Source organism: Hypanus sabinus, chromosome 30, assembly GCF_030144855.1.
Source record: "Hypanus sabinus isolate sHypSab1 chromosome 30, sHypSab1.hap1, whole genome shotgun sequence".
In the NCBI taxonomy this organism is placed as follows: Eukaryota; Metazoa; Chordata; class Chondrichthyes; order Myliobatiformes; family Dasyatidae; genus Hypanus; species Hypanus sabinus.
Window position 1 is genome coordinate 25,796,319 of NC_082735.1, and position 27,385 is coordinate 25,823,703.

General features: G+C 43.0%; 2 protein-coding genes across 3 annotated transcripts in view; one reads left to right on the forward strand and one right to left on the reverse strand.

Annotated features, from left to right (window-relative positions):
* Window positions 1-25,763, forward strand: LOC132383462 (hairy/enhancer-of-split related with YRPW motif protein 1-like). The gene is made up of 5 exons (XM_059954441.1): window positions 1-961; window positions 2,074-2,140; window positions 2,219-2,302; window positions 4,249-4,330; window positions 17,929-25,763. The coding sequence occupies exons 1-5, from the start codon at window positions 882-884 to the stop codon at window positions 18,663-18,665; spliced, it is 1,050 nt and encodes a 349-aa protein (XP_059810424.1). The 5' UTR covers window positions 1-881; the 3' UTR covers window positions 18,666-25,763.
* zbtb8b (zinc finger and BTB domain containing 8B) overlaps window positions 1-27,385 on the reverse strand; it is a 317,365-nt gene that overhangs the window by 173,927 nt on the left and 116,053 nt on the right. The gene's annotated exons all lie outside the window — the stretch shown is intronic.

Consider the following 27,385-nt stretch of genomic DNA (forward strand, 5'->3'; position numbering starts at 1 on the left):
GGGAGTCCCGGCGCTGTCCGGCTTTGAGCAGCGGGTGGAGAGGGGTGTCTGTGTGTCTAGGGCGTGGTCTCTCTCCAACAGGTGCTGGTGGAAGTCACGGATCTCCGGCTGCTCTCTCCCCTTCTCGCGTATCAGCCGTCAAGACAACTCCCTCACCTGCCGACCAGGTGAGAGGCTGGCTGTCAGCACCTCCAGTGTGGTCCCGGTGACCGAAACCAGGCCATTACCGAAAGCGGAGGGTACCGGAGGGGAGAGAGAGGGGGTCAAAGAGGTGAAAGGAGGGGTTACTCAACCGCCTTTAGGGTGTACAGGGAAAGGAGAGAGAGCGCGAAAGACAGACAGACGCAGACCCAGTGGAGGCGATAGAAGAGGGAGGGAGACGGACAGGCGTCTGAAATCTGGGAGAAAGCCAGAGAGACTCGGTCAGAAAGAGACGTTAAATCAAAGGGACCACATGAGAGCAATCAAACCGCAGGAAGTATCTCGCGGGGGAAGAAAACCAGCAGCTACAGGCAAGCCCGAGTCATCGCTTCCCCGGCTGGGAGCAGCGCGCTGGTGGACACCGAGAGGCCGGGACACCGCACTCGTATTCCCAAACGCGGTGCCAGGGTGAGCGCGGCGTTAGCCCGGAGCCCAGCCGTTCGCCCCCGCGGCCACATCACTTTCAGCGCGAACGCAACAGCATCCACGCGGTCGGAGTTCCGACAGCATCCAGCAAGCTACCCCGTTCCCAGAATTGACATAAACTTGCCCCATCAAAGGTTCAGGAGCGCAGGGTAGGCGGAAGCCTCCAGTTCAATCCTTACCTGTGTGTTGCCGGATTACACAACACTCGCTATTACAGTCTACATACAGTGTATCGGTTTTAAAATATTAACACAATGAAGCGACTCTATGATGAAACCACCTCGGACAGTGACCTGGAGGAGACAATAGACGTTGGAAGAGAGGAATACTACTGGTGAGTAACGATTACTTGTTTCACTTTCTTGTCCTTCTCTGATCTAGCCCAATCTCACTTTCTTCACGGGACAGGTGTTTTCTGATACGAGGGGTAGAAGGAGAGCAGTTATTAACTTTAAACTTTCTGCATATTCACTCAGTTGACCTGCAAGTGCATGTAATGAGAGCTGTATAACTCGCCTCCTTTTACCTTGGACCACGAACTTATCAACCACCCCTGCTGTGGACATTTTCTGGAGGTCCAAGATCCATATGCTCCACGACCGCTGGACTGTGTGTGTAAATGTAGGAGGGGACTATGTTGAAAAATAAATGTGCTAGGTTTTCTAAAATTGACTCCTACCTTAGGCCATGAACATATCAATCACCCCTGGTGGGTCAGAAATCTGGAATGATTGATTTTATTAACTAACTACTGCCTGTTACGCCTTTGACATTCAGGGCAGCAATGAAGGTCCCCCATCTCTACCTGTCCTTGGCCAAAACCAATATTGGTCTTGATCTCGGCAGTGTTCAAGGCTTCCTTCATTGTGCCGGTAACTTCCTCCCGGTTTTCACTCCTGTCAGACATGCAGATCCTGGGTGGGGGCTCGGGAACACTGTCGCACTCAGATGCAGAAGGAGTCTTCGTTGCTGCTTCCCTAACAGTTTTACAAATCAGGGTTGCTAGCCCCGAGCTGAACCCCCCCCCCCAACCCTCTGGAATCTGGAGGACGGGCGGGCCACTCTTAGTCTGGGCTCTGCCCTTCGACCTGTTTGGCATGGGAGTCCAAGCACAAGGCCCTGACTCCGGCCAACATTGCTCTCCGGGTCATTGAGGCATGCAAGCCCCCAAACCCTCTGACAAGGATGTGGTCCTCTTGGAGGTTAAAGGTCAGCAGAAACGTCTGCTTTTCTTTCAGGTTTCCAGCATTTGCAGTGTATTCGTTTTCTGGGATATCTTGGTGACAGTTTAAAATATCTTAACAACACACGAAGGGTTAAAACATCCTATAATTATTTTACAAAGACATTATTATCCTTGCATCGGTATTTATTTGATAGAAAGTTGCCCATTTGTCTTGTAACACAAATATGTAGACATTAACATAAGTTTTTCTCCGTTTTCAGCCCTGTGACTCGATCAAGTTCACCAACTACAACGTCCCACATTCTGGCACGGAAGAAGAGGCGTGGAGTAAGTGGTGAAACAGTTATTTCTGAAAGGCAAATGCAGCTTGGGTTTAATTCAACCACTTAAATATTTTTCTTACAGATTATTGAAAAAAGAAGGCGGGACAGGATTAATAACAGTTTATGTGAACTGAGGCGTTTGGTCCCAACAGCTTTCGAAAAGCAGGTAATTGATAAACTGAAGAAATGTGATCTTTAAAATCCAGTCCCCATTGGAATTGTTCATCCTTGTGCAAAATACTTAGATTTGGAAGGGTAACTTTTGTATTAATTCTTCAGAAAGCTCTGATAGTATAAAAAGGCTTCATGATGTTTACAAGATAATACATCACACTGCACAATGGCACAGTACAATTTCCATAGGAAGTTTCCTGGATCACACAAAGGAGGGTAACAGAGGACTGTAGATTTCCTTAGTGATGCTGTACGATTTTGAGAGCAACACGTCACACTATCAAAGATAATATATACTTTTATGAAATTCTGGCCCCATTTCAATATAGTCTGTAGGAGGAGTTGTAATACTTGTATTCCCACAATGCTGTCAAGCGATGTTCCAAAAATGGAAACCAAACACAGTCCAGTGTCACAGCAATCAAATGTCAGTTTCCAGTAGGTGACATTGTAAGGGGATGAATTGATCCTACCAAAAGAACTTTGCAAACTTTTATATTTAGACATGGCCTGATCACTCCGGAAAGGACCGCCCAGAAAGCTGCCCTTGAATGGACAATAACTTTGAAATATTCTGGACAAGCTTTTAAACATACCTCTGCAATGCTTTCTCCTGGTTAAGGGAGTTGACAGCATTTTTTGGCACTCTCTACAATGGAACAATTCACAATTTATCCTTGTGTCTGCTGCAGAAGGAATCTTCGGTGTAATCTACCATGGAGATTTGGCCAATTGCAACACAAATGTTGCATTTTGGCTTTTAAATTGCCATAACTATGTTTATATCAAAATATAAGAACGAGCAAATATTATACAGATTTGAAATGTTGGTTGTCTCTCTTTTCACAGAGGCTGCCTGACCTGCTGAGCTTTTCCAGCATTTTCTGGTTTTATTTAAAATTTCGAGCATTTGGATTTGAATTTTGTTTTCAAATACTGCTGAACTAATTTTGCTTATCTAGTTGTTCACTTTATGTTTGTAAAGCCAGCCCAACCCATCAAGGTTATTTTTCCAGCGATCCATATATCATATAGTGTACTGATTCATAAGTCTGCAGTTGGCTTTTGAAAGCTTTAGCAGTCTTTCATGTACTTATGTAATCCAGCTGTCACTAACTTGAAGCTCAAGGGACCAATTTCCTTATATCAAGATCAGCCTGTGGTTTCATTGTCACAGTGTTCATTTTTAAATATTTATTTCTACCAAATATACTCTTGTAGTTCACTCCTCAATTTCAAACATTATTTTATAAACTCAGTATATGTTTGTTCATAGTCGGCTGGTAGTGTTGTGGCATCCCGCACCAGACTTGTAGGTGAGTGACCCCAGGTTTGAATCTGACGGGCCCCTTAACCACTTTCCATCTGTGCCAGGCTGAGCGTCAAGCTGGCAACTTGACCTCATAAAAAAAAACAGACCAAAGTGCTAAAGAAATGGCAAGGATGCTGCCCGATGCGCCACAAGGCGCGGAGAGGAACGACAATACTCCCTCTCACTATAGAGTCAGAGTCGTACTACTGTGACTGAGTTGTATGACTCATGAATACGGGCCATTCAGCCCAACAATTCTATGCTGACCATGTTGTTTACCCAGCTACCCCCAATTTCCTCCATTTGGCCAATATTCCCCTGAGCCCTGAAGAGTTGTTGTTGTTATTGTTGAAGAATTTACCAGAATATTGTTCATAATCAATGACTGTTTTGAACATTATTGTGAAAGATATTTCTGCCTTCCATAAGGATCAGAGCTGTGCCACTATTAGAAAGGCACAAAGTCAAATTCAGTTCTTTATTTATTCAGTAGCTCACTTGTTTACTCCCTGACGTGAATATTGACTCATTTGTAGACCATTCAGTGTAGTTGAATCTGCTTCTCATCAATAAAGCACATTACTATTAATATTCACAAACAGCTGTTCCATTATTCCATTACACAGGGATCATCGAAGTTGGAAAAAGCTGAGATCCTGCAAATGACTGTGGATCACCTGAAATTGCTCCGATCAACGGGGGGTAAAGGTAAGACTGAGATATAACATCTTTATTCATTTGAAAACTAAATGTATCAGACTTGTTTTGTCTGCAATGCTATTGCTATGTTAAAATTTCTGTAGGTTCTTATGAGGAGGAGGTATGACTTGATAATGTTGAAATGTTTCCATGAGTGGGACATTGCTCTCTAGTGCTCTTACCAGGTCTATTTTTTTTTTAAAAAAGGGATGTGATTACGGGATTAGGGAGCTGTCATTATATTCCGAGATATGCAGGACCATCTTGGAGAGTGTGCTGAATCTCTGGAATTCCTATCTCCAGATAGTTCTGGATGCTAGATCATTAGGGTCTTCACAGACTGAGGAGATGAATCTTTGGAAGATCAGGGAATTGAGGACTACAGAAAATAGGCACAGAAGAGGAGAAGGGGCAGATCAGCAATTATCATACAGAAGTTGAGGCAGGCTGATAATCTGCATGCCCCGTCCATACTGAGCTCATCAATTTCATCAGCTTTGCCTCCAGTTTCCACCCTGCCCTTAAATTCACTTGGTCTATTTCTGACAGCTCTCTCCCCTTTCGAGATCTCTCTGTCGCTGTCACTGGAGACAAGCTGTCTACCGATATCTTTCATAAACCTACTGATTCCCACAGCTATCTTGACACCCTGCCTCCTGTAAAAATGCCATTTCTCTTTCTCAGTTCCTCCTCCTCCGCCACATCTGTTCCCAGGCACTTCTTTCCAGGACGTCAGAGGTGTTCTCCTCCTTCAAAGGTGAGGCTTTGATGCTGCCCTCACCTGCAACCCGTTCATCGGCTCTCACCCTATCTCCCCGCCACCTCTCGGGATAGGGTTCCTCGCCCTCACCCACAGCCCCATCAGTCTCCGCATCCAGCATGTCATTCTCCAAAACTTCTGCCACTTCCAAGGGGACCCTACCACCAAACACAGCTTTATTCCCCCCCCCCCCGCCCCCACTTTCTGCAGGGATCGTTCCTTCCATGATTCCCTTGTCCATTCATCCCTCCCCACCAATCTCCTTCCTGGCATTTCCCCCTGAAAACAGCCAAAGTGCCACCCCTGCCTATACAACCCCACCCTCACCGTTGTTCAAGGCCCCAAACAATCCTTCCAGGGGCAGGCAGCACTTCACCTGCGAATTTGTATGGGTCGTCTACTATATGCGGTGTATCAATCTTCCTGACTTTTTTCTGTGATTTATTTTTTATTGGTTCATCATCAAACAAGCATTTCCATAAGATGTATTTCAGATATTGTACATATATATATCAGTTATATATGCCACAAATCTCCACATACTATTTATCTGCGGTATAAACTTATAGAAAAGAAAGGAAAGAAAGAACAAGAGAAAGGAGAAAACTATGTACAAGTAGGGAGTGATTTTTTTTTTACAACATAGTCATTGATTTGTGAGGATAAAATCAGGCCTTTGAGGTGTTATGTAGTTAAACCATTTTTCCCAGTATGAATCAAATTATTCCAACTTATGATTTACAGATGCTGTTATCTTCTCCATTTTGTAAATGTCCATTGTAATTTCCATCCATGCATTTAAGGTTGGGCTCTCCTGTGATAACCATTTCCTAGTAAGAGTCTTTTTACTTTTTTTTTATCTCTTTTTAACCATTCTTGAGGTATATACCCAAAATATGTGGTCTTACTTTCTAAGGGTATTTCGCATTTAAAGATGTCTTGTAGGGCATCGTGTATCCCTCTCTGACTTTTGGTAATTTTCCCCCCTCCTTGTTCCCTCTTTTTAAATTCCTCATTCTAGTCTCTTACCTCTTCTTGCCTCCCCCGGTGCCTCTCCTCCTTTCTCCCATGGTCCACATTTCCTCTCCTATCAAATGCCTTCTTCTCCAGCCCTTTTACATTTTCCACTTATCTCCCAGCTTCTGGTGTCATCTTCTTCCCCCCCCCCCCCCCAAACCCACCTGGCTTCACCCATCACCTTCCAGCTTGTCCTCCTTCCCTTCCCCCACCTTCTCCTGGCATTTCCCCTCTTCCTTTCCAATCCTGACGAAGGGCCTCAGCCTGCCTGAAGCGTCGACTGTTCATTTGTTTCCACGAATGCTGCTTGACCTGCTGAGTTCCGCCAGCATTTTGTGTGTATTGCTCTGGATTTACAGCACCTTCAGAATCTCTTGTGTCTATGATGTCCCCCACTCTTACTTTTTCGTAAGTTCCTCTCCGTTTTCTGGAGACCATAAAGCGGTTGGAAATTTATCATTCTCCTTAATATTAAAGATTATTTCATCACATTCAGATCAAGTCGCAGTGTAGCATTAATTCATGCCTTCAGGTTATTTCAGACTATAGCTGAGGTCAGAGTGGGATCTAGCCCTTGACTGGATGAAATGGTATTTAAGTATTGTTGTTTAAATGCTTATAATTATACTTATTCCTTTATGGCAGGGGTTCCCAAGCTAGGGTTCACGGACTCCTTGGTTAATAGTAGGGGTCCATGACATAAAAACAGTTGGGGCCGCCAGCTTTACAGTGTTATGTATGAACTATAATGATTCTATGTGACTTTGGTTCTGATGCCCAAAAGTTTCCGCTGCAAGTTAAAAGCTGGGTTGTTCTTTCTGAAGAGGTTTAAACTGGGATTTGATGAAATATACACAAGGTCATGGCTGGTTTAAACTGTTTAAGTAGAAGAACACTTCAATCAGCAGGTGGTTCAAGGACTGAGGGGCTTTGAGTCTTTATTCAGGGAAAAAGGTCTTTATGCAGGATAGAGACTGTTAATGTCTTGAACCCAATGACTGTAAGGGTGATTGAAATAGAGTTAATCAAAGAATCTGAAAAGGAGTTGGATAAATATTTGAGAGGAAATAATATGCAATGCTGAATGGAAAAGGCAGGAGAATTAAAATAATGAAATTACTTCCCTGAAACCTGGCATGGAATCGATGACTCTGTGGTTCTAGAAACTTCTAGTTGCAAATTTGTGGCTGCTTTTTTGTGGCAAGCCTTCCTATGAACCAAAATACTTTTTTTTTTGCACAAAACTTTCTGTGAAGAAAGACTGCGTGATGAACAAGCAGATTTTATGTTCTCTGATGGTAGATGTATATCAATAAGTCATAAAACCTGGGTTAAAAGCCACAAGTCATCAAATAAGAAATGAGATTAACTGAAGCATTTTTATTTAAAGTGAGCAGATTTCAGTAAATTGCTTTATAAGTTCTCCACAGGGCTCTCTGGAATTTGGATCATGTGTCCTTAATAAAGTGCTTCTTTATATATATTTTTAAAAATGAACTTTTACTAAAACGGACTTTTTTTTCTTTATTTGTGGTCTCTCTTGTAAAAATGTGTATAATTTATATTTATGCTTTGTGAATGCTGCATATCTGATGCCATGTGCCTAAGATGCTGCTGCACATAAGCTTTTTATTGCACCTGTGCATACATGGAGTTGTGCTTAGGACGATAAACTCAACTTTGACTTCAATACGGCACACCACAAGATGCTGGGGGAACTCGGCAGGCCAGGCAGCTTCTGTGGAAGAAATAAACGGTTGGTGCTGTGGGCCGCGACCCTTCATCAGAACTGGAGGGGAAAAAAGATGGGAAGTCAGAGTGAGAAGGTGAGGGGACGGGAGGAAAAGAAATACAAGGTGGTAGGCGATGGGTGAAACTGGGAAGGGGTGGGGTGATTGGTGAAAGAGATGAAGGGCTGGAGAAGGCGGAATCTGAAAGGAGAGGACAGAAGACCGTGGAAGAAAGGAAAGGGGAAGGAGCACCTGAGGGAGTTGATGGGCAGGTAAGGTGAGAGAGGAAAATAGAAAGTGGGAATGGTGAGTGGGAGGGGCCCATTACCAGAAGTTTGAGGAATCTATGTTGGAGGGTGCCCAGACAAAATATAACATTGCTCCTCTAACCCAAATGTGACATCATCGTGGCAGTGGATAAACTAATCCTTGCAAGTGAAACAAGTGTTACACCTGCCCCCATGCCTCCTCCCTCACCACCATTCAGGGCTCCAAACTGTCCTTCCAGGTGAGGCGACACTTCACCCGTGACTCTGTTCGGGTCCGGTGCTCCCAGTGTGGCCTGCTGTATATCAGTGAAACCCGATGTAGATTGGGAGACCGCTTTGCCGAGCACCTACACTCCATCTGCCAGAAGAAGCGGGATCTCCCAATGGCCACCCATTTTAATTCTACTTCCCATTCCCATGGCAACATGTCAGTCCACGGCCTCCTCCACTGTTGGGATGAGACCTTACTCGGGCTGGAGGAGCAACACCTTGTATTCCATTTGGGTAGCCTCCAACCTGATCATCGATTTCTCAAACTTCCAGTAACAGCACCCCACCTCTCTCGCCATTCTCCATTCCCATTTCTCTCTCCTCCCTTATCTTCTTACCTGCCCACCACCTCCCTCTGGTGCCCCTTCCCCCTTTTCTTTCTTCCATGCCCTTTAGTCTTCTGTCAGATTTCCCCTTCTCCAGCCCTGTAGGCCTTTCACCAATCAATTTCCCAGCTCTTTACTTCGCCCCCTGCCCTCCTCCTGGTTTCACCTATCACCTTGTATTTATTCCCCCACTATCCCTACCTCTTACTCTGGCTTCCCATCTTTTTTTTCTCCAGTTCTGATGAAGGGTCTCAGCCCGAAACGTCGGCTGTCTTACTCTTTTCCATAGATGCTGCTTAGCCTGCTGAGTTCTTGCAGCATTTTGTGTGTGTTGCTTGGATTTCCAGCATCTGCAGATTCTCTCTTGTTTGTGATTTGGCTTTAATGTCCCTGTTCAGTCATTGATCTAAAAGGGTTATCACTAGTGAACTAAATAAATGTGACCGGGCTGGGCTAAATTAGTAACATTCATTTAAGAAGTAAATAATCGACATTGAAATAATGCTTTTTGTGATGGTAGGACATCCCAAAGTACTTCATAAATTTACAAATTACCAAAGAATCAAGTCAAGTTTATTGTCATTTGACTATATACACGTATACCATCAAACGAGACTTTTCTCCAAACAACAGTGTAACCATTGTAGTACACATACACACATGTAACACACAATAACTTAAGAAAATAAGGACAAAAATCTAGATATAAAGCACACATAAACAACAAACTAAAGTGCATAAATTAAATACTGTAAGGAACAGATTAACCAGTGGTACTTTCAAATGCAATGCGGCACAGAGTTCAGAACTCTTATGGTCTGAGGGAAGAAACTGTTTCCCATCCTGACCGTTCTTGTCTTTATGCATCAGACTCTCCTGCCTGATGGTAGAAAGTCAAAGAGGATGCTGGATGGAGGGGTGGGTTCCTTAATAATACCAACGGCTCTGCATACACAGCACTCCTGATAAATGTCCCTGATGGATGGTAGGGAGACCCTCTATGATCCTCTTGGTCATTCTCTCAGTCCTTCATAGGGACTTCCAGTCTGATGCTCGGCTGCTCCCAGACCAGATGAGCAACTTGTCAGGACGCTCTCAATGGTGTTCCTGTATAATGCAGTTAAGACGGGGGCAGGGAGCCTCGTTTTCCTCAATCTCCTTGGCAAACCCAGAAGCCTACTTGCAGAGAGCAAGCTGATATAAAATCAATTATTCACTGTTCATTGTGTACATTTTCCTTGTAGTAACAGCAATAATTTGGAAATATTTGGAATTCTTCACCAAAGAAGTCTGTGTAGGCTCAACGACTCTCACTAGAATGTAGAAGCAAGGATGAGGCTTTATTAAAGCACTGGTGAAGCCTCACTTGGTGTATTGTAAGTGGCTTTGGGGCCTCTTATCTATGAAAGCGTGTGCTCACATCGGGGAGGGTTCAAAGGAGGTTCACAAAAATTATTCTGGGATTGAAAGGCTTGTCATATGAGGAGCGTTTGATGGCTGAGCTTGTACTCACTGGAATTCAGAAGAATGAGAGGCAATCTCACTGACACCTATCAAATGTAGAAAGCCCTCGATAGAGTGGATGCGGAGGTGATGTATCTACTGGTGGGGGACTCTGGCCAGAGGACACAGCCTCAGTCTAAAGCGTTATCCTATTAGAATGGAGATGAGGAGGAATTTCTTCAGCCAGACAGTGGTGAGTAAGTGGAATTTATTTATTTAGTGGGATGTGGCACAGAATTGGCCTTTCCAGCCCTTCAAACTACACAACCCAGCAATCCCTGTTTTAATCCTGGCCAAATCACAGAACAATTTGCAATGACCAGTTAACCTACCAATTGGTACATCTTTGGACTGTGGGAAAAGCCAGAGCAGCCACAGGTACAAAAGGTACACAGGTACACTGCCTTATGGGCAGTGGTGGGAATTGAACTCCAGTCACCTGTACTGTAAGGCATTGAGCTACCCCACTGCGCTACCACAGGCAGCTGCAGGGGCTCGGTCATTGGGTATATTTGAGGTAGAGGTTGATAGATTCTTGATTGGTCAGGCAATGAAGGGATACGGGGAGAAGGCAGGAGATTGGGGCTGAGAGGGAAAATGGATCAGCCATGATGAAATGGCAGAGCAGACTCAATGGGCCAAATGGCCTAAATCTGCTCCTATATCTGATGGCATCTTCAAAGCTGATGATGGATAAATTTTTTGGCTCTTAGTGGATAGTTCAGGAAGTTAATGCTGGGATAAAATATTAGCCAATATCTTATTGAATAACCCAAGTAGGTACAGAGAGAAAATGGCTTTCTCCTGATTCTATTTCTTATGTTCTCACAGAAACCTACTGAACATTTAATATTCCTTCTAAAATCAGATAAATTGTTGAATCTTTGTTCAAGGGACCTCCTAATGCAGCCAATGAAAAAGTTACAGATGAATGTCCTTAGAATCATTTCCAAATTTCTATGTGACCGTGTTTATGATCATCTAATTTTCCTTATCCTTCTCAGCCTACCTGCCGTGCTTTGTATAGTGGTTTTCCTTCCCCCTCCCCCTTCCTCCTTGTATTCTCCATTCTTGCCTCTTACCACTACTTCTCCACTGCCTATCACTTCTCCCTGGGTCCCTTTCTTCCCTTTCTCCCGTGGTCCACTCTCCTCTCCTATCAGATTCCTCCTTCTCCCACCCTTTACCTTTCCCATCCACCTGGCTTCACCTGTCACCTTCTAGTTGTCCTCCTCCTCCTCTCTCTCTCCCCCCCCCCCCCACAACTTTTATTCTTTCCCCCTTCCTCTCCAGTCCCGATGAAGAGTCTCGGCCCAAAACGTCGACTGTTTATTCATTTTCACAGATGCTGCCTGTGACCTGCTGGGGTCCTGCAGCATTTTGTGTGTGTTGTTCTGGATTTCCAGCATCTGCAGAACCTCTTGTGTTTTCACAGTTGTTCAAAGTTCCCTCCTCCAATTCACAGCCACCATTGCGTCAGTCGGTGAGAAAACTCTCCTCTAAATTTACCCTTGTGTGTTCAGCCATGATTAATAATCTTTGGCAGAAATCTCTTTCCCCAGTCCCACACCATCCCCAGGGATGATCTTTGGCCCCTGCCTATTTCTCAACCAAATGTCACACCTCAGCAACATCGTCTGAAAATATCAGGTTGTGCTTTTCCCCTTTCCCCTTTATTCCTCTCTCTATTCTTCTGATGCAGCCAGGTTTTCTCTCACATCCCCTTCTTTTCAAACCCCACCCCCACCTTCATGGTGCTTTCCCCTTCCTCGCCCACAAATTCAACCCACTGGCTCCCTTAACCCCTCGTGCTCGTGTTCCCCTCTGCCTAGCATCTTTTTCACTTTGCACTCCTTTCTTACCAAAGTCCACCATCGGCAGTCCTCTTAGCTCTATGTATCACTTCTCAGCATCTGTCACCATCTTCACCTTCCTTCTCCTACTTTGCTCCACCTACTCTTTGCCCGGATCCACCTATCACTTGCCAGCTCCTACCTGGTCCCTTTCCTTCACATCTTTACCCCGCTTATGTCGTCTTTCTCTCAGTCCTGACCTCTCGCATTTGGACCCAAACATCAAATATGCTGTAATACAGAGGTTCCCAACCTTTTCTAATACTGTGGGCCTTTATCATTAACCAAGGGATCCATGGAGCCCAGGTTAACACACGAGGTTCTGCAGGTATTGGAAATTCAGAGCAATATGCACAGAGTACTGGAGGAACTCTGCAGGTCAAGCAGCATTGGTGGAGAGGAATAAGCAGCCAACTATTCCCTTCCTCCCACAGATGCTGCCTAACCTACTGAGTCTCTCTGTCAGTTTGTATTTTGCAAGAGAATCCAGTTTCCATGGTCACTTTTTAATTTATTAATTTAAGGATGTGGGTGCTCCCCCCCCACTAAGCCAGCATTTATTGCCCATCCCCGGTTGCCCTTGAGAAGGTGGTGATGAGCTGCCTTCTTGAACCGCTGCACACCCACTTGTGCTTCCATTTATGCTTCTGGCAACCATTTCTAATTCACCAGCCCTTTTCTCAAGGTCTCTTCTGCATCTATGTTGCTTGACAGCTTTTCCCAGACACAGTACTTAATCAGAAATTTATTCTAGGTATACAGTATATTGTCTTTGATCCCGATCCCAGACCCCATTCTCCACTCACCTTATCGGTCTCTTTCTCTCGCTTAAAATTGTCTGAAGTTGAATCGGGCAGTGCATAAGCTTTGTACCATAATTTCCCCCAAAGACAGACATCCAATTTCATATTTACAGCATCAGGAAGAATAATTATTTCACATTACTACCTTCCTCCAGCCCTTTCACCTTTGCCCTTGTTACCTCTAAATCTGGTTATTCCAGCCCACCCTGAGCGAATGCCTCAATTTAAATATTCTCTTATTTGTTTCCCCTTCAACAACAGGTGCAGAGACTTGCTGCACTTCACTTATTTCTCGATGACAACATGACTTCAAAGCCTAAGCGTGCTTTCAAATGGAGGTCATGGGTTAAAGGTGAAAGGTGAAAAGTTTAAGGGGAACATGAGGGGAAACTTCATCATTCAGAGGATAGTGAGAGTGTGGAATGAGCTGCCAGCACTAGTGGACTCAATTTCAACTTTTTTAAAAAAAAAGTTTGGGAAGGTACATGGATGGTAGAGGAATGGAGGGGTGTGGTCTGATGCAAGTCAGTGGGAGCAGGCATTTTAAATGGTTTGGAGCAAACTGGTCTGAACAGCCCAGTCCTGTGCTGTACTTTGACTCTGACAGATATATAGACCAAAAAGTTAGCTACTTTTTAAACTGAACAGGACATATTTAGGAGGTGTTTTCTGGGGATCCCTGCAGCCTACAAGTGACTTGCACCCCCTTTGGTAGAGACGCATCTCCATCCCGCTACCCAAATGAATAGTACAGGTTTATTAAAATACTGAAGCACAACCAAAATAAATGAATGGCTTCAACGATTTCCGTTTTATATTGCCTTATGTTACAAATTAAATTTTAATAATTTAATATTAATTTAAAATGTAAATCAGTTGCTCATTAAAAGTTAAAAATTCACTGATGCGACTTAAAGTGCACACAAGATGCCTAAAATTCTAAAGGTTTCAAAATCATTTTGACAGGATGGAAGGGCAACTAGCGTATTTTGGGAAGCAAAACAAAATTAATTTCTGAAATGTCTTTCTTTGCAAAAATAAAAGCCCAAACTGTCAATTGTCAGAATAAAATACGCATGGAATTTTGGTAGGTTGACAATATAACAAAAAGTAATTATTGAAATAAATTTAAGCCTGACTTTGTGCAAAACTTTTTCTAACTTTTTCTTTGAAGTTGGTCTTCACAGGCTCATCCTTACATAACATTTTAGTCTTGTTTTGCACATACAATAGATGCCAATATACCTCGACTTTTAAATCTTTATAAAACAGAAAAATGCAGGTGATTAAGGGTGAAAAGGTTAAGGGGAACATGAGGGGAAACTTCTTCACTCAGAAGGCCGTGAGAGAGTGGAATGAGCTGCCAGCGAAGGTGGTGCATGTGAGCTCGATTTCAACCATTAAGAGAAGTGTGGCTAGGTACATGGATGGTCGGGGTATGGAGGGCGATGGTCCCAGTGCAGATCAATGGGAGCAGATAGTTTAAATGGTTCAGCATGGACTAGATGGCCTGAGGGGCCTGTTTCTGTGTTGTACTGTTCCATAAATCTATTAGGTGCATCTATTGGGTTTAAACATGTACATTATGAAATTTCTTACTCTAAGAAAAATAGTACCTGGACTTATCCAAAATGTTGGTCTAGAATTTGCTGGTGAATGGAACCACCAGAATGTATCTGTTATAAGTGGAAACAAGTCCAGGGTATTTGTCTGTGCATAATCAAAGGCAAAGCCTTGAAGGATCAGTTAGCTGGTGAATTGCTTGTCATCTCTTGTGTCAGTTTAGACCTGGGAACAAAGGGGATTGTGTTCATCTCTGGTGGATGTATACAATGAAATTCCAAACAATTTGACCCTTACAATTAACACAGCACTTTCACTGAGAGACCCAGCAATGGGGGTGAAAAGGAAATCATTGAAGGTTAAATCAAAGTACATTGACAATCCAGAGGAAAATTTAGAACGTTACCAAGCTTCATTTGAACTAAGTGTGGTTAAGCAAACCAAGGAGACAATCTGTCACCTTCTGAGAAAGAATCAATGGAACACTTGTGTTTCAGCTGCATCATTTCCAACACAGTTGAGATCCTCAAGTGAATGTTGAACACTCAAATGACCAGGTTCCATCTTGGCGTCCAGAACTGTCTGTACAAAGCCTGCATGTCCTCCCTGCGGTCGAATGGGGTTTGCCCAGGTGCTGCAGTTCCCTTCCACGTCCCCAAGATTTGTGGATTGATAGGTTCACTGGCCACTCTAAGCTGCCCTTAAGGCAAGTGGGTGATTTGCAAGTCAGGGAGGAGTCGAAAGAGAATTGGCTACTGGGAGATAAGCGTGGGAATGACACTGATGGGAATTCTCTGAGAGTATCAATTTAATGGGCTCCATGGCTTCCATCTATATCATGATAAATATGTTTATTCCTTATGTACCATGTCATATGACGTATGCAATCATAGTCTTCCCCATGACCATGATTGTTCTTGGCTAATTTTTCTACAGAAGTGGCTTGCCATTGCCGCCTTCTGGGCGGTGTCTTTACCAGATCGGCGACACCAGCCATTATCGGTACTCTTCAGAGATTGTCTGCCTGGCGTCAGTGGTGGCATAACCAGGACTTGTGATATGCACCGGCTACTCAAATGACCACCCACCACCTGCCCCCATGGCCTCACATCACCCTGATTGGGTGGTGGTGGCGGCGGCTAAGTAGGTGCAACACCTTGCCCAAGGGTGCCCAGCAGGCTAGCGGAGGGGTGGAGCGCCTTACGTTCTGTATTCCCACCATGTCACCCCTCCAAATAGGAAGTAACATAAACGCGAAATACAGTTGATAGAACGTGTCTTCAGCTCCATCATGGACACTAGCCTCCTTAGTATCCAGGACATCTTTAAGGAGCGGTACCTCAGAAAGGCAGCATCCATCATCAAAGACCCCACCACCCAGGAAATGCCCTCTTCTGATTGTTACCATCAGGAAGGAGGTACAGAAGCCTGAAAGCACACTCTCAGTGATTCAGGAACAGCTTCTTCCCCTCTGCCATCCAATTTCTGAATGGACATTGAACCCATGAACACTATCTCACTACTTTATTTATTTCTATTCTTTGCACTACATATTTAATAAATACTGTACATAACATAATTCACTTTTCTCTCGATTATCATGTATTGCAGTGTACTGCTGCCGTAAAGTTAACATATGTCAGTGATATTAAACCTGATTCTGATTCAAAAAGCTCCTGATAGACAGTGCGGCAGAGTAACAGTGAGGTTTTGCTACTCTGAACTGAGGTTTATGTGGCCTCTTTGACACCATGATAAGGCAATGTATATAATTTTAAATAGTATATAAATGGCAGCATTTTGCGATTTAATCGAAATGTACACCTTTAACCTTTATTCAATTCCCATGTTTCATTGTCCAGCTGTAGGAAGGAGAAAGATCAGTTTGCTCGTGGCATCACCAAAGTCTACAAACATGATTTCCTCCATTGCCTCAATGGATTTTAATGATTGAAAATGCATCCACTGCAGTATTTAGTTGCAGCCTGTTGCACCACTGGCATTTAGGGCAGCAATGAAGGTCCTCCATCTCTCTCTGTCCTTGGTCATCTTTTCTATTGTGCCCCAGGTGTGGTTCAGAGTCCTCGTTTCTGCCTCTATGATACGGCGCCAAGTTGCCTTTAGTCTCCCGTGTTTCCTCCGCCCTCCAGGGGTCAAATGAAGTGCTGTCCTGAGGGCGGAATTGACCTCTCTTTTCATCACGCACCTAATCCATTTGCAAAGTCTCCTCCTGAGGACTGTGGCCACGTCCTCTCGGTGACACTGAGGGAGTAGGGCATGGCTGGAAATCTGTCTTGGCCAGAAAATACAGAGGATCGTCCAGAGTCTCGTGGCATGGAATGATGGCAGCCTGGCAAGGTTGCTTGCTGTCGTGCACCAGCATGCTGGGTGTGGACAGAACACAGCTTCACCTTGGTGTGGACGCTGTACTTGGTTGATCCCATATATTGCTCATTGATCTGCAGAAAGTGGTAAATTACTCCATGAGTCATCTGTAGGTCTAGATAGATTCATGATTTACCGAGCTTGTATTTGTTTCCCATTGCATAATGTTTCTTTAAATCCACCCATCACTTCGATTTTGGGCTTTAAAAACTATATCCTAGTTTCTCTAGTTTTTTTTCCCCTAAATTCAGCCCCCTATCTCTTTTCACCATTGACTAGAATCAATACGGGTTTTTGTCTTGTGCTGTCATTGGAAGTTAGGGTCAACACAACACCCAGTGGGTCCAAAATATCTACTTGGACACCTCTTATTCACTAAGGAACATTCAAGAGTCTGCAGATGCTGGAAATCCGGAGCAAAACACTTGGAATGCTGGAGGAACTCAGCAGTCAGGCAGCACCTATGGAGAGGAATGATCAATCCACGACCCTTCCTATGAGTCTTGACTCATATGAAGGGTCTCGGCCTAAAACATCAGGTGTTTATTTCTCTCCAGAGATGCTGCCTGACCCGCTGAGTCTTCAGTGTTTTAGTAACCGAATTTTACAAGGCTCCTGAACTTGGGTCTCTGAAAGCTCACCTTAGTAACAGTAATCAGAATCAGGTATAATATCACTGGCATATGAAATGTGTTGTCTTTGTGGCTGCAGTACAATGCAATATGTGGTAACAGAAAGAAAAAAAAACATGAATAACAGTAAAAAAAAATCATAGATATATAAAATTCCACTTACTGCAATTCATTAAGTAGTGCAAAAATAGAAATCTTAAAAAGTAGTGAGGTAGTGTTTATGGGTTCAATATCCATTCAGAGATCGGGTGGCAGAGGGGAAGAAGCTGTTCCCGAATCGTTGAGTGTGTACCTGAATCCATTCTTGGATTGATGTTTTCTTGAATGATAAATAGGAACATTCTGAAAAGAGTAAATAATGTTTGCATTATCTGTGAGTTGCATACATTTAAGTTTGTAAAGGTTGGTCTATTATTAAACTGTAAAATAATTGAACAATGAACAAGCTTTGAGAACTTTTCCATCTATGGACTAACTGTAATTATTTCCTTGATAGGTTACTTTGACCCTCATTTGCTCGCCGTGGATTACAGGAGCATGGGATTTCGAGAGTGTCTCGCTGAAGTCATAAGATACCTTAGCTCACTTGAACAAATTCAAGGCCGTGAAGGTGCAGATCCACTTAAGGACCGTCTAGTGTCTCATCTCAACAATTACATGTCTGAAATAGAGCCTTCACCATCCTCCTGGATCCACCGGGCCTGCACTTGGCCACATTATCACTTAGCCTCACTGTTCCCGCAGCCGGCAGATGGAGCACAATTATCCTGCAGGGACTCTTTTCATAATCCAGCCTTCCTTACTGGCTCGGTGCTGGCATACTCCAACTCGTCTCTGAGGGGAATTCCTCTTGACAGAACAGCATCTACTGTGATGCCATCTACTCACTGCCACCTCCCGAATGTTACACCTTCCAACCTCCTGTCGAGCCTGACATCTCCTATTCACAGAGCCCTGTCCAACATAGTGTGCACACTGCCTGGTGTTCCATCCAACATGAGCTCAGCTGGCAAAGTACTAACTAGTGTCCATGCATCTCCGCAGATTACCCCACCCTTACTACCACCAGCCTGTAACTCCAGCACCATTCATACAACTGCCTCGTCCATTCCAGGATCTTTAGGAAGTTATCACTCCATGTCACCTTTCCAACTCAATCCTTCCAGTCAGGCAAACAACCTGGGCACTCGTAAGCCCCAGAGATCTTGGACAGCTGAGATTGGGGCTTTCTGAATCCATTTTAATTAAAGGGGGGGGGGGGAATGACACTTTTTACAACATCGTAAGAACATACTAAGACAGAAAATGTTCTGTTAAATATAAACAGTAATACGTCTGACTGAAGTAAGAAAGAACTGTGTGTTACAAGGTGCAGAGGTTTCCTTCAGCATTCTAATCTGCGAAATGACTGTTCTTTATCTGACTATATTTTTCCATAACTTACTCCACCTTTCCTGACAGCACTGCTTTAGCTTTTCTCAGAGAGAGAAAAAAAGGCTTGTGCTTTGAATTTACCTTTGTTAGGATAAGCAGGGCAGTGGTTGTCTTCATTAAGAGTTCCATCATCCTTGATCGCGTCAAGCAAAGTAAATATTTTCAGTTTGTTGTTGATATACATTTTACTGGTTTGTTTTAAAAGACCCTGATGAGGGAGAGTCACCGGTGTGATGCATGGGTTTACCATTAAATCTCAGTTGGCCTCCTCCTCCTCCTCCTCTTCCAAGTTTCCTTCACTCTCTTCCTTGCCATCAAACTGCACAGAGCCGGTTTGATTCTTATCTGTCCAATAATAAGTGTTAATTACTGAACATGATTAATGTTAATGTTGGCATTGTTAACTTTGGTCGCCCTCAAGGAATTGTCCTTGGCTGTTTCCTATTTCTTATCTCTGAGCGACAAAGGACCTGATCGTAAATGCAGCCGATGACAAAAAAAAATCTTTTTACACCCATTCACTGACCCTAAATTGGAGGAGTCTTTGTCTGACTTCCTATCCTGGATCAGCAGAAGTTTTGTCCCTCTACTAGTATGACTACAGTTATTGGTTTTGGTAGCCCACAAACCTTACTCAAAGGTTTGCAGTTTCATTTATTATCAATGTATACAACTCTGAGATTTGACCTCTCCAGATAGCCACGAAACAAAGAACACCATGGAAGTCGTTGGAAGAAAGTCTTCAACCTCGCACAAACAAACTCCAAGCCACTTTCAGTAACTATATCAAACTGAAGCAGTACATTCCCCTCCCATTTGACTCCAAGATAAGCTTCCACCTGTATGTAACTTCCAATGCTAAGACAGCTTATTACTTTCTCTTGTAACATCAGCTCACTCTGCCCACCTCAAACCTCGTCCATGCATTCACTACTTTCAGACTTAACTGAAAAAGGACATTCCCACTTTCTACTCTTTGTACTTGCAATCATTCCTAGCAGATCCTCTCCTTCTGTGCGGTCCCTCAACCAATGCTCGTACCTTCTCCCAGACCCCACTCATCAACCATCTACATTAATTCCTGATTACACAACGTCTCAATTTAAACATCTTCATCCCTGCTTTCAAATCCCTCCCCGTCTCTGGAAATTCTTCTGACCCCTACAGAACTCTGAAATCTTGTGCAACCGATAGTTTGCTCATTCCGCCGCTGGTCAACTTGTCTTCACCTACTGTGGCTTCGAGCTTGGGATTTTCTTCATTAGTCTTCTTTACCTCTCATTTTCCTTTCTATCTTTAAGACGCTCCCTGAGGTGTACTGCTTCCAACAAGCTGTTGCTCATCTGCTCTGATTATCTTGTATGACCCTGTGTAAGGTTTGGTTAAACTACAAAGCACCATGGGACTGTCTAAAACAGGGGTCCTTAACCTGGGATCCACAGATAGGTTCCAGGGTTTCTGTGAACTTGGATGGGAAAAAATTAACATCTTTGTTTTCACTAACCTTAACTGAAATTTAGCATTTCCTTCAATGGTGAATGTAGGCAACAAACCACAGTAGCATTAAGGGTACCTGTGACTTTGTCACCAATAGGAATCACAGTTGTTAAAAATATCACAAATTGTTAAATATACAAAATATTGTAATCCTATACATTTTATTTTATATATTTAAGGCTACACCAGACTGCCAAAGGGGTCCATGGCAAAGAAAAGATTAAGAACCCTTGGTCTGAAAGGTGCTATGTAAATACGTGGTGTTTTTACTTCTGTCATTATTTTCAATTATTAAATATTTTTGAGTCACTACAGGCAGTGCCCAGATTCCATACCTGAACTATTTGTAATTCTTGAATTATTCTTGCGAACTGTTCAAAATCCAAACCGTTTTGTAAGTTGGAAAGGAGCAAGAGCAGCATGTGGGAGAGGTTACAGAAAGAGTGGCGGTGGGAGAGCAAGCGGGCATGGGCCGCCAAACATCCTCGCTGTGCCAGTGAGCAAGTGAATCAGTTCAGCATTCCCAGCTCTGTTTGGCTTGACCCAGCTCTTGACTGGTGTGGCTCCAGGGATATAAATGCCCTGTTCCCACCTGTCTGTGTCCCCACAACAGCTGGTAAGCCCATCCTCACCCATCCTGACGGCCCTTTGAGTGTCGAGGTGTACATGGTGCCTGTAATCAATGCCACTGATCAAGGTTGATAGATTTTTGATTAGTCGGGGCATGAAGGGTACAGGGAGAAGGCAAGAGATTGGGGCTGAGGGAAAGTAGATCAGCTACGAAGAAATGGTAGAGCAGATTTGATGGGCCAAATGGCCTAATCATGCTCCTACATCTTATGATCTTACAAGTCAGGTGTTCATAATCTGGGGAGCACCTGTATCAATGATCTGCATTTTTCTCGTTGACTACAGTCAATTCTCATCCTTGATAGTGCTGAGCAGAGGACTGGTCCTTTAATTATGGCAATTGCTTTGTCTGTCCAGAAGGCAGTATTTCCCAAACTTGCCCAAAAACAACAAATGGCAGTTAAAGCTGGGACTTAATAACTTGGGTTTCAGTATTTGCAGACTGAATTGCCAAAACTACTAGACCATAAAAAAAAATTACTACCTAGAAAGTCATCTATCATAGGTAGCATTACCTAAGCATAGTATCGTGTAGCCTCGTGAATTTCAAAGGCAGGTTATGCTGCTGTTTCTGTGCAGCATGTGGAAGAGTTTATCGGCACGTGTTTCATTTCAATGATCGAGGGTCTGTGCAGTCCAGCTCTTACTTGTTGAGAGAATGTGCAAGAAAAACCGGGCCCAATCAAATGTTCATTTCGTACGACTGCAAGCAGAGGATGAAGTGTTTCAAATGCAAGCAGAGCTATAAATTTGGAACAACACTGACATTAGTGTCTCCGGTGTCTGAAGTATGAGGTTTCCAGCTGGTACTGGAGCCAAGATCCGTTGGATATTTTCAATACAGCAATAGGAACAAAATTAATATATACTAGAAATGTGAGCAGAGATATGGCTGAATATGTATAATGCTTCCACAGGTACTTATAAAGTTGTACAGCACAGAAATAGCCTCTAATGCCCATCTTGTTCGCACAAGGCATTGTACCTATCTGTATTAATCCTACCTGCCCTCATTAAGTATGTAGCTAATTAATGACATGTACAGTATGTTGACAATAATTAGCCTGCATAATCAGGTAACATGTATTGCAAACAGATCGGACACGTGCAGTACTGTGGAAAGGACTTGAGCACCTATTTACAGTATTTGCACAGTACTGTATTTGTCACCCTGGAGTGGAGAGCGAGTTTGTAAAGCTGGCAGGAGCAAAGGATGTTGGGGATGGCCAGGGTGGAGGAGTGTAGGACAGGTGGCAGAGAGGAGTGCCAGGGGTGGGGGTGGTGTGGGTGCAGACACACCCAGCTCTGAGATACCAGGCAAGGTCAGTTGATTCAAAACAATTGGTTTACTGATCGTTACAGAACATCTCTCTGGTGCTTCCCTCTCCCCCTTTTCCCAACCATGATTTCCCTCTCCCTGCCCCCTTCACACTCTGTCCACAATAGAGACCCATATCAGAATCAGGTTTATCATCACTCACAAATGTCATGATTTTTGTTACTGCAGCAGTACAGTGCAATACATAAAATCACTACAGTACTGCGCAAAAGCCTTGGGCTTCCTAGCTATATTTATGTGCCTAAGACTTTTGCACAGTACTGTAAGGTTGATGTTTCATGTTTTGATATTTCAACACAATGAAATATCAATTTTGAAGTGATTTTTGTCAGAAGTACTTATAAATTACTTGAATTCACCATCTGATCCAGATGGTGCTGTAATTCAGGCAAGAGTGGGTTGGCATCCTTCGTTGCCCAGTTTCCATTAGTCAAAGTTCACAGTGCTGCCAAGATTCACTATCTCCCCTCTGTTCCGTCACTCAACCAACGTTTGTCCCTTCTCCCAGACTTGTCACCCTTATGCACCAGCTCTGACCAGCTTCTTAACAGACCAGTCTCCTGATCTTCCTTCTCCCCTGAACAAGTACTCCCTGCAAAGTCTATCCCTGCATGGTGTGTCCAGGCGAGGTCTCTTTTACTCAGAATTTCATTCTGGTTTTTTACTTTGTTTTAAAAACATATTTGATAAATCAGTGGCAGCATTTTTCTCGGAAACGATGACATCTCACTTGTGCTGGGTGATATATTGCACGTCAGGATAAAAGCTCAGTCCGACATTGGGACTGGAGTGTCTTGCTACTTCCAGTGTTTGGCAGTCTGTCCAGGTGATGTCACTGGCCAATAAAAGCTTAGACTGCATTACCCCAATTAACTGTAGTCCAGCTTTGCTGACAGCCCTGTAAATAATATAGACGGAATCCTCAAATTGCATTAAATGGAGAAAAATAATTAATCTCAATGTAACACAAAATTGTCACAGGAACTCAGCGGGTCAGGCAGCATCTATGGAGCGGAATAAACAGTTGACGTTTTGGGTCAAGATCCTTCATTTCTACTCCTGAGTCATGAGCCCTGATGAAGGGTCTCAGCCTGAAACATCCACTGTTTATTCCCCCCCCATAGATGCTGCCTGACCTGCTGAGTTCCTCCAGCATTTTGTGTGTTGCTCTGGATTCCCAGCATCTGCAGGATCTCTTGCATTAATCTCAGTGTAGATATGTTTAAGGCCACCCACTTTGCAACTAAAAATAGCCAACGAAATCTTGTAATTTACGAGAAGTTAGATGTGGGGGTGGCTCTGGGAAAAAAATGGTGTGCTCTTGACCACAGAAAATTCAGCAGGTGCTGGAAATGATCAAATGCAAATAGAATGTCAGACTTTGTATCTTGTGCTCTGGAATACAAGGAGTTGGAAGTTATCCTACAGCTAAATGACCCCTGGTTAGGCCACAACTGGAATACTGTGATCAGTTATACACCATAACAGGGGAAGGATGCTTTGACATTGAGCTGATTGCTTTTTTGTTAAACATGTTAATGGTTATGGTTAAAAATATAAGTAGGTAAGGCTAGGTCAAGAATTGGAATTGATCTTTTTGAATGGCAGAGAATGCTCAAGTGGTTCACGAGCCCATTTCTGCTTCTAATTATCTGAAACCATTTATGTGCACCACAAAGATTTATTTATTGTAAAATTGCAAACGATGCACATGAAAGCTCAGCAAAGTTCATTGGAAGACCTCAACCACAAAGCTTCTAGTGGGAGATGATCCTGTGAAATGTTCTTGGATTGTCGCAGAGCTATTCCTTAATCAGGGGAATATCATTCAGGCAAAATTTGTAATAAATGAGTTCTAATTATAGAGAAGTTTGTCCTTGATCTCGAGCTCAGGAATCTACATGTTGTGCTTGTCAATGGTTTCGCTGACTTCCATTGATTTCATACACTGGATTCGAGCATATGGAGCTGGGTATAATCATTAGCCAATAAATCCATTCCCCATGCTACATGAACTTGATGGTGATCTTATTAGGCTATACTCAACTCCAGGTTCATTCCATTGACATCAGAGGCAGAGAATAACGGGTTGATGCTTCTTTGTGATAAAAGTCATCTCCATCGACCATATTAGCAAAGTGTTAGCAGGCTAAGCCCTACAGCAATGAGATATCAGGAGCGCAATTTGAAAGAAGAGGGGTTGGGTGGGGGAAAGTGCTCTTGTGTAGGTGTCCCCTTCAGTTGTTCGTCTGTCGTCGAAGTGACCAGGCCATAAATCCCATTCGTTTCTATAGCAATAATGCAGACCATGCGTCGTGCGACACCTTGTGGTAAAGACTGGCAACGACATTCTTTTCTCTCGAATTAATTTTATCGAAGCGAAGATGAAGCATTCCATAAATTCAATCCCACTTCTTCCAATATTATTTCTTTAATCTTCCCCTCATCCTGGATGCACTTCCTGCAGGCGTGTGGTGAGATTGCTCTGTCCCTCATCACCAGCAATAGTTAATAATTATACAGGAGTTCCATGTAAAAGGATAGCACACAAAATGCCGGAGGAACTCAGCAGGCCAGGCAGCCTCTGTGGAAAACAGTTGTCTCTGACCTGATGAAGGGTCTCGGGACTGAACGTCGACTCTTTACTCTTCTCCATGGATGCTGCCTGACCTGCTGAGTTCCTCCAGCATTGTTTGTTTGTGTGTGTGTGTGTTGCTTTGGATTTCCAACATCTGCAGCAGCTTTTCTCATGTTTCCAAGTACAGTAAAAGGATATTAAGCGCACACACAAAAAAACAGAAATCAGTAATGAATTTTGGGAGGAGAGCAAGCTGCAAACGGAAAAGTTTCGGGACGATTTTAAAAACAGTGGACTAGCTTTTCAGGGCAATATTTCTGAGAGGATTCCTATTTACTCCCCAAGCCTGTAGGTCAATTAAAAGAGAAATTACAAAAAGGGCAAGTCACTGAATTTCCTTCAACAAATCCTGATATCTATATCCTAGTCAGTACTTCACTCAATAGCATAGTTGGGAATCAGCTGGTTCTATCCAGCTGACCCTTGCACACTGAATGGATGAAACACTCTTGAGATCACGCAGTACACACTATACACTAATGTATAGAATAATGGTATAATTAAAGCCAACAAATCGGGGAAATATGTTTATGTAATGGATTTTTAATATAATATAGATAACATTATTAAGTGAAGATCTGAAGAGCTTATTGGAACAGGTAGAAATACTATTAAAACTCTATGCAGCCAATCAGTATGTAATTGCTGAATTAAATACAATTGATCTCTCACTGTGTGGGAAAGCCATAAGAAACTCTATTGTAAATCTGAAATATAATATAGTGGAATCTAGAAGGTGTGTATTTTCAATTTGTACTGAATTCTGTATGATTGAATGGTTTAATTATCTGCAGAACAATAAACATGCATTGATTGTAAAAAATGGGAAGTGTGAAGCTGCTTCACTTAATTTTCCCTTATGTAATTTTTAAATTGCAGATTCTCACAGTTCTGTTTTTATCTTGCCCTGAAGCAACTTCATGGTACTGTATAGGAAAACTCTAAAGAGCAAGTGTGGTTAAACTAACGCACTTTTGAAAAATTTAACCATAGTGCACAAGGCACATAACTGGATCTGGAGAAAGTAACAAGATGTTTAGTCCATTCTTTCCTGGTTTAATCTCACTCAATCCCCAAGCAACTCCAAGAGGACCACAACCTTGTCGTAGGGTTTGGAGGCTTGCGTGTCTCAATGACCAGGAGAGCTATGCTGGCTGGAGTCAGGGCTTCATGCTTTGGCTCTTCGTAGGACCACCCATACCAAACAGGTCAAAGGGAAGAGGCCAGACTACTGGTCCACTGGTTCTCCAGGTTCGGGGGTTCAGCTCAGGGATAACAACCCTGAATTGTATGGAAACAGCAATGAAGAATTTTTCTACATCTGAGTGCGACAGTATTCCTGAGTCTCCACCCGGGACTTGCATGACTGACGGTAGTGAAAACCGAGTGGAAGTTACTGACATGATGAAGGAAGCCCTGAACACCACCAGAGATGGAGGACCTTCACTGCTGCCCTAAACGCCAGCGGTGTAACGGGCAATAAGTAAGTAATTCCCATCCCATTTTTAGGAGTGAGGCACAAGTATTAGTAATATTTTTAAATCCTTTCATCTCATCATTAACAACCTGATTTCTGTGCAAATCTCACTTCTGTTGTTAGTCCTCCCTATATTCGATGCCCTGAAATTACATATGGCACTTCAACATTGATCTAAATAAGATTTTGTGGAAGTTTTAAATAAATGTTGAAAAACTATGGAAAACACATCCAGTTACAGTAAATCCTATTATTTCAACTTTGTAACGTTCCTCAGAAACTTTGATTTATTTGGACTGTCTCTAATTCATCCCTTTCCAAGCATTTAGTAAATACATATTTATGGATATTAGTAGTTGGCTAAAATTAAAAGGCTAAAATAAAATAAAATTGAATTAAATGTTTAGGCACGTTGGCACTATATTGAAGGGGATGAGTAGTGTAGGGGAGGAAGAAGAGGTGGTGGACATGTTACCATCCTGGTGCATTTTTCTAATTCACTGGATATGGGAGGATTCCAGCCCCTACACATGCTGTCCAATCCCAATTTCCCTGAGGGCTCTGGTGCCTGATTTGTCCCTAGTGGAAGTAATTACTTTGGTACATTATGTCCTTGAATAATGATTCTCAGCAATTACTGAAGGCATTTCTAATCAGAATCGGAATCCGGTTTGATATCACCGACATATGTCATGAAATCTTAACTTTGCAAAAGCACACAGCAGTACAATGCAATATATAAATAAAGGGGAAAAATTGAATTACAGTAAGAAATATATATATTAAACAGTTAAATTAAGATAAGTAGGTGCAAAAACAGAAATTGAAAAAGTAGTGTTCATGGGTTCAATGTCCATTTAGAAATCAGATGGCAGAGGGGAAGAAGCTGCTCCTAAATCGTTGAGAGTGTGCCTTCAGGCTTCTGTTATTTAATTCCT

Excerpts from the sequence above, each read along its gene's own strand:
- LOC132383462 (XM_059954441.1), top strand. The coding sequence starts at position 882 with ATGAAGCGACTCTATGATGAAACCACCTCGGACAGTGACCTGGAGGAG. Across the intron at positions 962-2,073 it reads GGAAGAGAGGAATACTACTG|CCCTGTGACTCGATCAAGTT; the intron begins GTGAGTAACGAT and ends CTCCGTTTTCAG. Across the intron at positions 2,141-2,218 it reads CACGGAAGAAGAGGCGTGGA|ATTATTGAAAAAAGAAGGCG; the intron begins GTAAGTGGTGAA and ends TTTTTCTTACAG.